The 12,759-nt window shown below is 37.5% G+C and overlaps 2 protein-coding genes across 2 annotated transcripts in view; one reads left to right on the top strand and one right to left on the bottom strand.

Annotated features, from left to right (window-relative positions):
- Positions 1 to 12,759, bottom strand: part of LOC133849565 (uncharacterized) — a 133,709-nt gene that overhangs the window by 44,432 nt on the left and 76,518 nt on the right. The window lies entirely within an intron of this gene.
- On the top strand, positions 305 to 12,510 carry LOC133847720 (uncharacterized). Its single transcript, XM_062282914.1, has 5 exons — positions 305 to 420; positions 9,902 to 10,102; positions 10,169 to 10,295; positions 10,355 to 11,872; positions 11,951 to 12,510. Exons 2-5 carry the CDS (start codon positions 9,938 to 9,940, stop codon positions 12,088 to 12,090), a joined length of 1,950 nt encoding a protein of 649 aa, XP_062138898.1. The 5' UTR covers positions 305 to 420; positions 9,902 to 9,937; the 3' UTR covers positions 12,091 to 12,510.

The following is a 12,759-nucleotide window of genomic DNA, read 5'->3' as shown; positions in this document are numbered from 1 at the left end:
TGTATTTAGCTTACAATAATTTCCAAATAAGAAGAGAATAAATATGAAATAATCGTAATTTATTTATAGAAGTAAAATGTGTAACTGAGAATATTTTAAGTTTCTCTTTGTGGACAAATAAACCAAAAAAAAATATGTATGTATGTATAGAATTCGTCATAGTATTACAATAAATTGTTATCTTCATGATCGCTCAAATACCCAAAACAACACGCATTCACTTCAGCCAACGAAATGATCATGCTTGCAAGCAGCTGCTGCTAATAGTACAGGGTATAGAGCTATAAAGCAGACAGCTCAGGCTTGTGCCTAACAAGTCGAGTGCTGGACGCGTAGCAGTTAACAACGAGAACGTCAACGATAGAGCTACAATATATTAGCAACCGAAAGCAGAAGACGCAGTGAACAGGCTCCTTAAATGTAATTACAGTTGTGTTAACATTAACATTCTAAAAGTAACATAGTATCACCACATTAACAGTGAACTCGTATAAGTCGTTTACATTTCAAGTTCTGTTCTTTTTTTTTTTGAGTGTGTGTGTTTTGAAATTCAAACAGTAAATGCGCCAAAACAATAATCGCAACCTGATATTCTATCATCTTTTTTTCTATGTGTGTTGAGTGAATGAGTTTATCAATGAAGGTTTTTGATTAAAAAAACAAAAAACAAATAACAAAAAAGAAAACAAATATCAATAAAAAAGTCGAAGAAAACAAACGTTTGAACTGAAGTGTAGCGGTTGAAGGGCGCTGTGAGAGCTGTGAGAGCTGCAAAGCAACAAGCAAAACAGCCTCAACAAGTGTTTAATAAAAACGCAAAATAAAAACAAGAGTCTCCGAGTCCTCGGTATCTATGACTGGAGCATGCGCCTTCAACGTTGCCCTCAGTCGGGACTTCCCGCGGGCCCTCAAAAAATTTAGTGCGCCTAACGTTTTATCATGCGGCGCAAAAACGCTGCACCAAATTAAATTACCAACACTTTTTTTTCTTCCTATGTATTTTTGCTGCTGCCCGTCCTTGCAATTCAATATTCTGTAATCTCAATTTGGTTCATCTTTTTCCTTTTTCCTTGTGTTGCCATGGTGAGGTGCGTAGAGTCAACATTATAAGGAAGAGCTGGAGTAATCAACAAAACAACAAAAAGGTCATCCTTTGAGCTTTTCATAACGTTTTTTAAGCCACTCTTCCACAAAGGTATTTCCTCAATAAAACCAAATGTGGAAAAATATCGATGACATTTCTTAAATGCAATTCATAACAATTTTTATACGCTTATCGCAAGCATTTGTTAATTTCTAATGCTTCATTGCTTCGTTGCTTATCACATTAGAACATTGTGCGAATTTTAAGTGACTTGCGTTGATTGGTAGTAGAAGTAGTGAAGCTTTCGTGGTTTCATAATACAACTTTTGCCTTTTAACGTCTAATCAACAAATTTGTATTTAATCTATAACGAAGCTTAAAGCTCTACGCTCTTAACTGTTGCTCTCAACAATCTTCGATTGACTTTGTAACTCGTAGATTTTACTGCCTTTTTTATAAGTATGTATTATGACTATTTCAATTATTTTCTATTCATGCTTATAACAAATTGAGTGTGTAATAAGTTTAAAATGTATATAAATTCCATTTGATTTACAATCTTGCTGATAATTGAATGCAATCATGCCCCAAATACGTAAACCTTTTTTATATTATTACGAAAATGTTATTTTCATGCTTATAACAAATTGAGTGTTTAAGATTCTAATGCTTCACATTAAGAATTTGTATTAAATTTGAAATTGATTTATATTTTCGATTGGAGAATCCTAGATAGGAAATGAGAAGAAAATACTTCAAAAGAGATGAAGACCTCCAATTGAATGCATTTACTTGTTAAAGAGATTGTAATTTATACAGAAATTGTAAAAAGTTGAAATTGGAAATTAATGTAGATTTTCGATACTTAAAATCTTACTTAGATGAGCAGGAAAATAAAAAAATTTAAAAAAAGCCGAATATTTTGGCTTCAATTATCAGCAAGATTATAAACACAAATTAAATAAAGTTGAAATTGTACAATTTTGATTAAAGAATTTTACTTGGGTGAGATGAAAATATTTTAAACAGTTTAAAAATATATGTAGAACCTTTTTTATATTGTTTGAAGTATTTTGTTCTCACTCCAATCGAAAATCCACATTAATTTAAAATTTAAACAGTATTGAATTTGTTGCTGATAATTAATTGCAACCAAGTCAAAATGTTTTCCCCATATCGATTGATTTAATTAAAAGGAAACGCGTATACATTTTAATTGGTACTCTGCTTCTTCAACGGGGAAACATGAAATGCAAAATATGCACCCCAATTAAACGAATCAAATTACTGCTGCAGATTCTTGGCGCTTTAAAAAATAATAATTACTGGTTGATTATCATAACTTAAGTACAATGTATGAATGACTTTGCAACGCAAATCATGAATCGCAATACACTTTGAATATTAACAGCGGAGTATTATTCTTATTATCGCCTTGGTTATCGCATAGATTGCAATCGCATTTAAATGGAATTCCGAAAACGATAAGTGTTCGATGCAAATACACTTTCTTTCTCTTAAACACACAAAGAAAAGACAATAAATTCCAAATTATTATTACCCATTCAGACTGATGGATATATTGTTTCGGTCTGGAGTAAAGAGAGTTTTGGTTTGCCTGCCATTTTGTTTGGGGATATGAACATCTTATGTTTGTCAGCACACCCAAGTGGAATTAGCATTAGGGAATATCATTCGTGGGTGGGGGAGTAGGAGGCCAACTTTGATGTATGGTTAACCCTCAAGTGGCTTTGGCTGCAATTCGGATTGAATTTCAGTCGCATTCCCATTCAGAGAAACACTTAACGCTCACACTTTACCGGAGTCAAATTGAAGTACGTGAGTTTATTTGGTTGAGCATAACGCGAAGAAATACAAAAGACCAAAAATAACTGACAAACTGACTAGAAAATGACTTGAAATGCGCATTAAATGCATAAATAGGCAAACTCGCATCGGGTCTGAAATACCCAAAAACCGAAACCCAAATTCAAGGCGGCATAGAAGGGAATGGGAACGAGAACGAGACGAGACGAGAACGGATCGGGGACAACGACAGCGACAACGACAACGACAACAAGAACGACAAAGGCGTGACACATGTGAGAATGCGCCTTTCGTTGGGATTATTCTGCGGTAGCGCGCTGCCTGTGGCAACCTTTATGCGCAGCTGCACTGTGCTGCACAATCTCGCAACATGCATACGGCAAACTACAAAACAAACTACAAAACTACAACAAAATAAAAGTCATCGACAACAGCTAAATATAGTAACAGCATAGTGACAATCATACGTCAGTCACAGCTACTAAAACTATCAATGGAAATGAATTGAAATGAAGTGCATTTCTTTTTTTATTTTTGCCCCCCTTTTTAGTCGATGGAATAGCTAATCCATAAGGCAAAATAATCAGAGCCAGAACAGTCCTGGCACACAAACATTGCATTCGATTTTCGAATTTCAATTAAGATCTTTCGAGCTTAGCTGGGATTAGGTTGACACAATGCAAACTAATTTCTTTCAACTAAAATATGTCAATGTCTCTGCAACTTAAAATGTCCAACATATTCTTTTTTGTAACTAGAAATAACACGACTAAAGTATCTAAAAGATGTATTCCTAATAACTATTCAATATTATGGATATTGATCAACAACTACAACTCAATCTTTGATCTAAATTATATAATTACAATTTTCTGAACGAGAACAGTTAAGATTAAAGTAATTACAAGTTTTAAGTTCATTTATAATAGATTAAATATTTCAATATTAATATTAATTTATTTATTTCTATTAAACTTTTAACACCAATTGACGACAGTGAAAACTTCATTATACATTCAAATTATGTTATTAAAATGTTGAGAACGAGAACAGTTAAGATTAGAGTAGATGATAATAAAATGAAACCTCTATTATGAAATTACATTAGAACAGATCGTTTAGCGTTTAATACATTGTCAGCTTTCACACAATAGCTGTTGGCTTTAATAGTTATTGTTCTCGCATCACTGATCAACGGATTGAACCATTGAACTGATTTGTTCAATCGATCGTTAACCACCTTCGAATCTGTTATATAGTCCACATATATGGACAAAAATTCCCACGTACACACATAGAAGCACACTTTGTAGTTTCTATTGTGAGTGCAATCAATAACGAATTGTGAATGTGTGTGGTTCTGGATATCCATGGGCTTTAATCAACACTCATTGACACAATTTAATTGTTCGGCATTCGGAGTGAAGCAAATTAAGCAACGAGCACAATTCTCGATCACATGCACTCAGAGAAATTCATTTAACATAAAGTTATTTTTTGGATATTATAAATTTGATTGCGTAGCAAATCTTATTCAGATTGCGTTACGTTTTTCGCTCAGTGTATGGACATACACATGAGAGTATAATTGAAAAATTGCGCCGTTCGATTAATCTCAATTAAATGGCGAACAAGCTGCCAATTGATTGGCGAAATAAACACACAAAACAACAACGAAGGGAGCACGAATCGAAGACCCAACTTCCGCTTGGACAGAGTGAGAGTCAGAGTCAGACGTCAGACGTCAGACACAAGATACAAGATAACTGATGTGAGATACAGATGCAGATAGTAAATGTATCTGCAGACACGCTCTCGCTCTCGCTCTCGCTCTGGCTCTGACATCTCTCTGACATTAGCTACACCTGTCGACATGTGCCATGTTCTGTGCTAAGTGTACAAATATGTGAACTTGAGGCACAAGTGTTTCACTGTTTGTCTTCTGGTTCCTCGCGACCCGAACTGATAACATTCAACATTCACAGAAGAGTGAGAGCTGAGCTGAGGGTGAAAGGTGTCGGGAAGGGAAAGGGATTCCCTTCCTTCAAGCTAATCAATAGCGCCGACGACGTCGTCAACGTAAATGTATCTATGCTTTATCTTTATCTTTTCAAATGAGTCAACGGGCCAGTCTAATTACCCACTGGGCAGAAGCAGAGGCAGAGCTTGATAAGCTGCATGGGATATGTGAGCATTACGGACGGTATCTTAAGTATTTTATGTTTTCAAGTGTTTGGACTGTAGCTCTGATTTTGTTTTTCCACAACTTATCGACATTATTTGTTCCAGTTTTAATTAAAATCTCTATAACAAGTAAGATATGCACTATCTGTTTTCAATCAAAGCGAAGCATTGCGGAATCATTTTTACAATATACCAAAATATTATACCGAAAAATATAAAAATATATCGAATTCATATTTGATGTATTGATATAATATTACATTTAAATTATACCATGGAGTGCAAAATAAAATACCGAACAGAATACTGAAATATACCGAATTCTATATTTGGCATAATGATATACTATTACATTTCAAATATACCTTGGAGTGCAAAGTACACCCGCAATCCAGTTTTTATATAAGTAAAACAATGCGAAATTATTCTTAAAATATACCAAAAATGAAAATATAAAATATACCATAGAGTGAAAATTATATCCGCTGCTCATTAAATATGCGAAAAAATACTAACATATGTATAATCTTAAAGCAATATTTAATATATATCGATATACTATTACACTTACAATAGCATAAAGTACAAAATATGATGCTGCATTCGCAAAGCTATAATACTTTTTTCTCTAGGAGTACCTTGAACACTACATACATATATACACATTGATTTAGACCTTCACTGAAGGCAATTTTCGTAGAGAAGAGTCTGATAACAATTGATTTGAGAAACCTAACAAAAGTACTAGAATTCCCCAGTTGATTGCTCATTTACACAATTTATTGAAAGCATTGCGGGAACTTCTAGACGCCGATGGCCAGATAATGTGTAGCATGGATCGAGAGAGGTGGGGAACAGAAGAGCAAAAGCCAGTAGTCGGAACCACTTAACATTTAGCCCCTTTCTTCTTCGTCTTAAAAGATTTGTTATCAAACAATTAATATTTATCAGCGCATGTTGATAATTAATCATGACAAAGGTTAGAGATCTGTCTGAATGAGTTGTATTTTGTATAACCAGTTTGTCGTTGTGTATTATTTAACGGCATTATTACTCATAGCAACATATGCTAGGAAACCGGCTAGAGCAATCGTATTGAGATACTACTACAATGTGTTTGCATAAGATTTCAAATTCGATTTCAATGTTTCGTATATTTGTGAAATTCATTAATGAATTCTTCAACCAGTGACTTGCGATTTATCGCCTGGAACACACTTGTTTCTGGATCTCCCCATGCTAGACTCAGATAGTTAATGCTTCGAAGTAATATGTATGTTGATAATGGTAATCGTGACAGTACGTTTTCTTAGTACTTTATTTTTTCCAATGCTGTTGTAGTTTATTATTGTCCACTCGGCATGATTTGCAAAACAGCTAGAAGAAAACACACAAATACGTAATGATCGCAGCGACGACAAATCACAGCAATTTCGCAAACCGGTAACAATAAAGTTTTTGTTGTTGATCTTATGCATAGAGCATGTTTGTAGATAATGTATTGATATTGAGCGATCGCTGTGAATTCGATTCAACGTTCGTTTCGTTAGGTAGCTAAGCGAAAGTTTTTTGTTTCTGCCCCCACACACACGCACTTGATGCAAAGTGCTGTTAACTCTGCTAAGTGCTGCTTCTCTTAGTCTTCGACTTGGTCATGGTTTTGCTCTCGCAGTCTGCTGTCTGCTGTCTGCAGTCTGCAGTCTACGCAGCTCTGTCTTCTGTCTTCGGTGCTGCCTCGCAGCCTGCCAAGATCTTTGACAGCGGGCGTCAATTTATGGCACGCTTCGATGGAGTTCAATGGCAAACAACAAGACTGACAACGACGACATTCACTCTTTTTGCAATCTCAATGAAGACATCCAAGTGCCAGTCGGGCAGCATCCCAACTGACAACTTGCACATGGCAACGAGAGAGAGACAGAGACAGAGACAGAGACGGAGACGGAGACAACAACACCGGCTGCACAAGTTGAGGTCCAGGCCAGTGAGTTTGTCGCCGAATTATCGCTGCATACATAGAAGCCATGCCAAGCTATGCTATGCTATGCCTTGCCTTTGAGGGCGACTACACTGAAAAAAAAGAAAGGCAGCTACAGTCAAGTGCCGTCGAATGTGGAATATCCGCTACCCACATTGAGTAAAAGCAAAACAGCGCGGTATTTTACTTAAATATACCAACTTCATATACCATTATACTAAAATATACCGAAGGCTTTATTTGGTACATAAATATACTATGGCATTCAATATATATTATTGAGTACAAAATATGCGAGATTATATAATTACTATATATATTAAACCCATTTCTCAAATAACTTATTCAATTTTTATCTTTTCAACCAACCAAATTTTAATTCAAATCAGAAATCATATTTATATTCACAAAGTTATAATGGATTTCAAGATTAGTATTGTCGTTAGCATTGAGTTATTATGATGACTTTCCAAGACATTCTCAGACTGCAATAAAGTAAGTCTAAAAATTCGATAACAATTCTATAGGATTTAGAGGAATTCAATAATTTTGTAGCCTAAATCTAGTATTTATGTTCCTATTTTCATTTGTATTTTGCAGACTAATGTTTTAAGTTATAATACATAATTTTTAATATGAATGTTCTCGATTTTGTAAACTGATCTTTTTTCTCAGTGTGCATCTCCCCATTAATATTACAGTCTCTTCATTATTTTTACAACTACAACATAGACGTTGTTTTTTGTATCCCCTTCTTTTTTTGTGCTGTAGTCTTATTTATTTTATGAAGGACCCCCTCTCACTCGCTCTGTAGAATCAAGTTTCCTTTACGACACAATTCGATGGGGGCTGCGGTTCAATTTGATGGCATCGGTCCATTAAGTCTGTTGCCTGACAGTGCCAATGCATTGATCTCCCCATTGAACCAGGCGGCACACCCGCTAAGTGATTTCCTCAGCTGTCACCATCTCTATCTCTGTCTTTGTCTCTCTTTCTCTCTCTCTCTCTCTCTTTCGCTCGATGCATCTCGAGCATCTTCTGCGCTTTGCATACAAAACTCGCAAGTACTCGCGCAAAATCAAAGCTAGACTACATCCATAATAGGCTTGCCCCGTCGTACAATATAATAATAATGGGACAGGCATTTGCGATAGCGCTGTCATGCCGCCAATGTCAATAGCAATAGGTATACGTACATACATATGTATATATAGACTATAGGCATAGCCAATTAGCAATTAGAGCATTATCTGGCATTTGCCAATAATGACGAGGTGTGCCATGATGTGCCAAAAGGATCCAAATATCAAAAGCAATATAAGTACGAGCATTAATAGCGCAATTACCTTTGAAATAGCGACAATTTGGCACTGCAACGATTGATTTTGATAAATCCAAACCAAAAAAACACTTCACAATTGGTTTGTCGATAGTCAGACAGTTTGCCATCGATTCGGATTTTGTCTTTGGTATTTTGTAGGACTATAAAAAAAATGTGGCTTAGTCATGTCTGATTAAAGTTGATATAAGAACAATGACAAACAAAACGTGATTAAACTGCAAAAGCTTCATCATTTCTCATCGCATCTGTGGGACAAAGTCAAAGACATTATATTGAAAACTTCTACTTATTTCATTTGAAATACATTTAAGTACAATATGAAATTTAATTTGAAATTTAATTTATGTACAACATAATCTAAGAATAATGAAAAATAAAGCGTAATCAATGCAACTAAGCTGCAAACACTTCATCATTGCTCGTATCTTATAAAAATTATTTTAAAGTGTGTTATAGAAAGTGTAATAAAATATTTACATCAAATACAAAAAGAGTGAATTTAATAATTATGAAAAACAAATTAATTAATTAAAAAAAAAAACAACGCAAAGATGAAAAACGATTTTTGATTTATTTTCAAAATAATATGAAATATGTCAGAAGTTGTTGTGAAAATATTATCATTTACTTTAAAATCATTTGAAATACATTATTAAAATTATACTCGTATAATACATGGTGAAGATCAATGCAACTAAGATGCAAAAACTTCATCATTTCTCATCAAATCTTATAGCAATTATTTTAAGTCTGTGGCGAACTTCTTACTATTTAATTGGAAAATTATTTAAATACAAAATAAAGAAGTAATTTACAATTTATTTATATAGAACATAAAGTTATTTTATGAATAATGAAAAACTTCTTTTTTCTTTCTCTCATCTTATAAAAATAATTTGAAGCATTTCATGTGAAGTTAAAGATATTTTTAATACTGTCGAAATTATGGCATTTAGTTTGTAATTACATTGGTAAAAGAAATAAGGCTGCCGCTTTTCAAATAATTTGTATAGAATTCACTTAAATGTCAGGCACAGAAAACTCAAGTGCTCATTTGAGATAAACTTCAGCAGGCGTCGCATCAATATAAGTAATTTATTCTCACAGACTTGTATCTAGAATATCACTTCAATACAATACTGCACTTCTCTAAACCGTTCACCAACAAAAACAATTCCACGAACATATATAAAATATATATTTTGTAAATTGTCATTTTATGTTTATTGCCTCTCATCCGTTACTTAATGTTGATCCTAGAGCATATCTTATCTTTGTCGAAGATATTACACTTGAAGTTCCCTCAATACGTTTTCGATATTTATTGTTTGGGTAGAGTATATGTAAAAAAAAAAACAAAATATAGTAGACAGCAAGAGGCCTTCATTATTATCAACGTTATGGACTTGCTGGCGGGTTTTCTAATTAAAAATAAATTACCGAACTCGCACTCATTACTCAACCGACTTTCACTCTCGTCTTGCAGACGACGACAAGTGTTGTCATTAACACCAGCACATCGATGGAGAAGTCAACGTTAACGCAGAAGAATTATGCCAGTGTCTACAATGAGACGACAAAGCCAAAGAAGCCAAAGCGACGCGACAAAAGCGATTTGGGTCCCGATTTTGTGGCGCCCGATGGCGGCTGGGGTTGGGTGATCTGTGTGGCCGCTGGCTTGAATAATGTAAGTTCTATCGAAATGATCGAATACGTTATGTACTAAACGATTCTTCTTCTTTCTTGTGGGCAGTTCTTTATGTTTCCGGCACTGCAGCAATATGGATTGATCTACAGAGTTCGCATGACTTCGCTGGGCTTTGATGCCAAGGAGACCACAATTATCGTTAACGTCGTAATGACCTTGTCCTCGCTAGTGGGTAAGTACTCCTTCTTCATCTTAACTGAATCCCCAAACTTTAATTTATTCACATTCCAGGCATCGTGAATGGCGCCATGTTCCGCAGGTTCACATTCCGTCAGGTCGCGCTGACGGGCACAACTCTCGGCTTTCTGGGGATCTTTCTCTCGGCGTTCTGCACCACCGTCTGGCAGTACATCATCTGCCTCTCGCTGATCTATGGCGTCGGCCTTGGCCTAGCCATGGCTGCCGTTTCGCTGGCCGTCAACACCTACTTCAAGCAGAGTCGTCGACGTGCCACCGGCTTCACGTGGACCATCACCGGGCTGGGTCCCATCATATTCCCCTATGTGTCCACCTTTCTGCTGGACTTTTACGGTGCCCAGGGAACGATTCTCATCTACTCGGCCATCGCTCTCAATGCCGTGCTCTGCGCCATGACGCTGCAGCCGGTGATGCGTCACGTGCGCAAGCCGGAGAAGCCCGAGGTGATTGTCAGCGAACACAAGGACCAACCAGAGCTGCTCGAGGCCAATGGGAATTTACTGGCACCGAGCAACGATCCGTGGTCGGACTACGAGTGCAAATACTGTCAGTATCAGAAGCGCACCAAGCGCAGCATATTCTCCTCGCAGTATCTGTTCAACGACGACGATCCCGAGCACCCGGGCTATGAGATTACCGATCCCGGTACTCCGATGCTGGCGCGTGCCAACGATGGATGGTTTGGGTCGAAGCTCTCGCTAACCTCTGAGCGTCGTCAGGTGCTATTGCGTCAGGCATCCGTCTCGGTCTCGGCCGCAGCCACTAAGGGTAGTCGGGACAATCTTGACAAGCTGGAGGAGGCCAGCGAGCATCATCAACAGCACGATTCATCGGCGGCGCTCTACAAGCCCAACTATTTCAATCGCGAGCGCGAGGATCTGGGTCGCTATGCCAGCAAGTCGAGTGTCTACTCGAAGCCCGGCGGAGGTGAGGAGTTGCTCCGTTGCACCTGTGCCGAGGACAAGGCGCTGCTGCAGAAGACCGCCGAGGCACTCAAGCTGGAGCAGGCGGCACTTCAGGCGGCCGAGGAGGCCGAGGAGGAGGCCAAACGCAAGATGACCTTCCGTCAGAAGGTCAGCAAATTCTTTGATCTCGATCTGTTGCGCAATCTGACCTTTGTCAATCTGGTGATTGGCATGAGCATCATGATGTTTGGCGAAATGAACTTCTCGGTGCTGACACCGTTCATCCTGCATAGCTACGGCTACACCGACAGTCAGTGCTCGATGGTGATGTCCCTGCTGGCGTGCATGGACATCTCGGTGCGTTTCCTGGCACCGCTCTGCCTCGAGAAGGTGAAGCTCGACAATCGCGTGCTGTTCGCTTTTGGCATTATCTGCATTGCCGTCGGCCGTGTCATCGTCACAATGACCTCATCCTACAACGTGGTTATAGCGGTCTTTCTGCTCATCGGTTTCGGCAAGGGATTCCGCACCATATTCTCCCCATTGATCATACCCTCGTATGTGCCATTGCGTCGTCTGCCCGCTGCCTCTGGACTGCAGCTGATCTTCAACACGTTCTTCTCGCTGGTCATGGGTCCCCTGCTGGGTGAGTGCAGCTACCTTTCTTCCTTCCTTCCGACTTTGTTATGCTAATAATAATCTCTCTTCTCTTATGCATGCATAGGTGTCATCACCGATGCTTTCGGCTACAGTTCAACCATCCACTGCATCAATCTTTTGACAGCCATCGCCCTGATCATGTGGGTAGCCGAGTCGATGGTGCGACGTGCCCTTGGCAAGCCATACAATCCACCGGAGGAATAGCCTTGTGTGTCCATGCGGCACTCGAGCAATCTTAAAATAGCCTAGACAGCAGCCAAGTGTAAAGTATTACCTTAACACACACACACATACTCCAAGATATTACTGCGAGTTTGTTACACTTATGTAGTACAGATTAGCCTACACACTAATATATATTTATTTAAGTATTGCCATTAAGTTTAGTTTAGGTTATCAATTGTCATTTAATCTGTTAATGCCAATTACTTTGTACTCCTCTGTATATATGGCAGTTGCTACTTCACTTATGCGATTTTATTCATACTTATTTTTTTTCGTAATTGTAAATTATATGTTGGGCATTTTCATTTAATGTGCTACTGAACTGAATTACCATTTGCTGTTAACTTAGATCTTTTGTTCATATTGATTACGAGTATACATTAAAAACCTTACTCTAGATGCGTATGACTTTTTTATTTCTCATTATATCCGCTAACCATAGGAGAGAAGGGTGTTATAAATATATGTAACAGCCAGAAGGAGGCATCTCCGACCCCATAAAGTATATATATTCTTGATCAGCGTCAATCCGCCTGTCTGTCTGTTTGTTCGTCTGTCCGTATAAACACTTGGATTTCACAGCCTATAAGAGATAGAGATATAATTTAATTGTTATGTTTGTTTCAAACATATCAAGTTTGTTTCAAA

This window comes from Drosophila sulfurigaster, chromosome X (genome assembly GCF_023558435.1).
Source record: "Drosophila sulfurigaster albostrigata strain 15112-1811.04 chromosome X, ASM2355843v2, whole genome shotgun sequence".
NCBI classification, from domain to species: Eukaryota; Metazoa; Arthropoda; class Insecta; order Diptera; family Drosophilidae; genus Drosophila; species Drosophila sulfurigaster.
The sequence above is the reverse complement of the archived record's forward strand: the minus strand, read 5'-3'. Positions and strand labels throughout refer to the sequence as shown.

Bases quoted from the DNA above. Each gene is read 5' to 3' on its own strand.
- LOC133847720 (XM_062282914.1), top strand. From the start codon at position 9,938: ATGGAGAAGTCAACGTTAACGCAGAAGAATTATGCCAGTGTCTACAAT. The intron at 10,103-10,168 runs GTAAGTTCTATC...TCTTGTGGGCAG, and splicing joins TGGCCGCTGGCTTGAATAAT to TTCTTTATGTTTCCGGCACT. The intron at 11,873-11,950 runs GTGAGTGCAGCT...ATGCATGCATAG, and splicing joins GGTCATGGGTCCCCTGCTGG to GTGTCATCACCGATGCTTTC.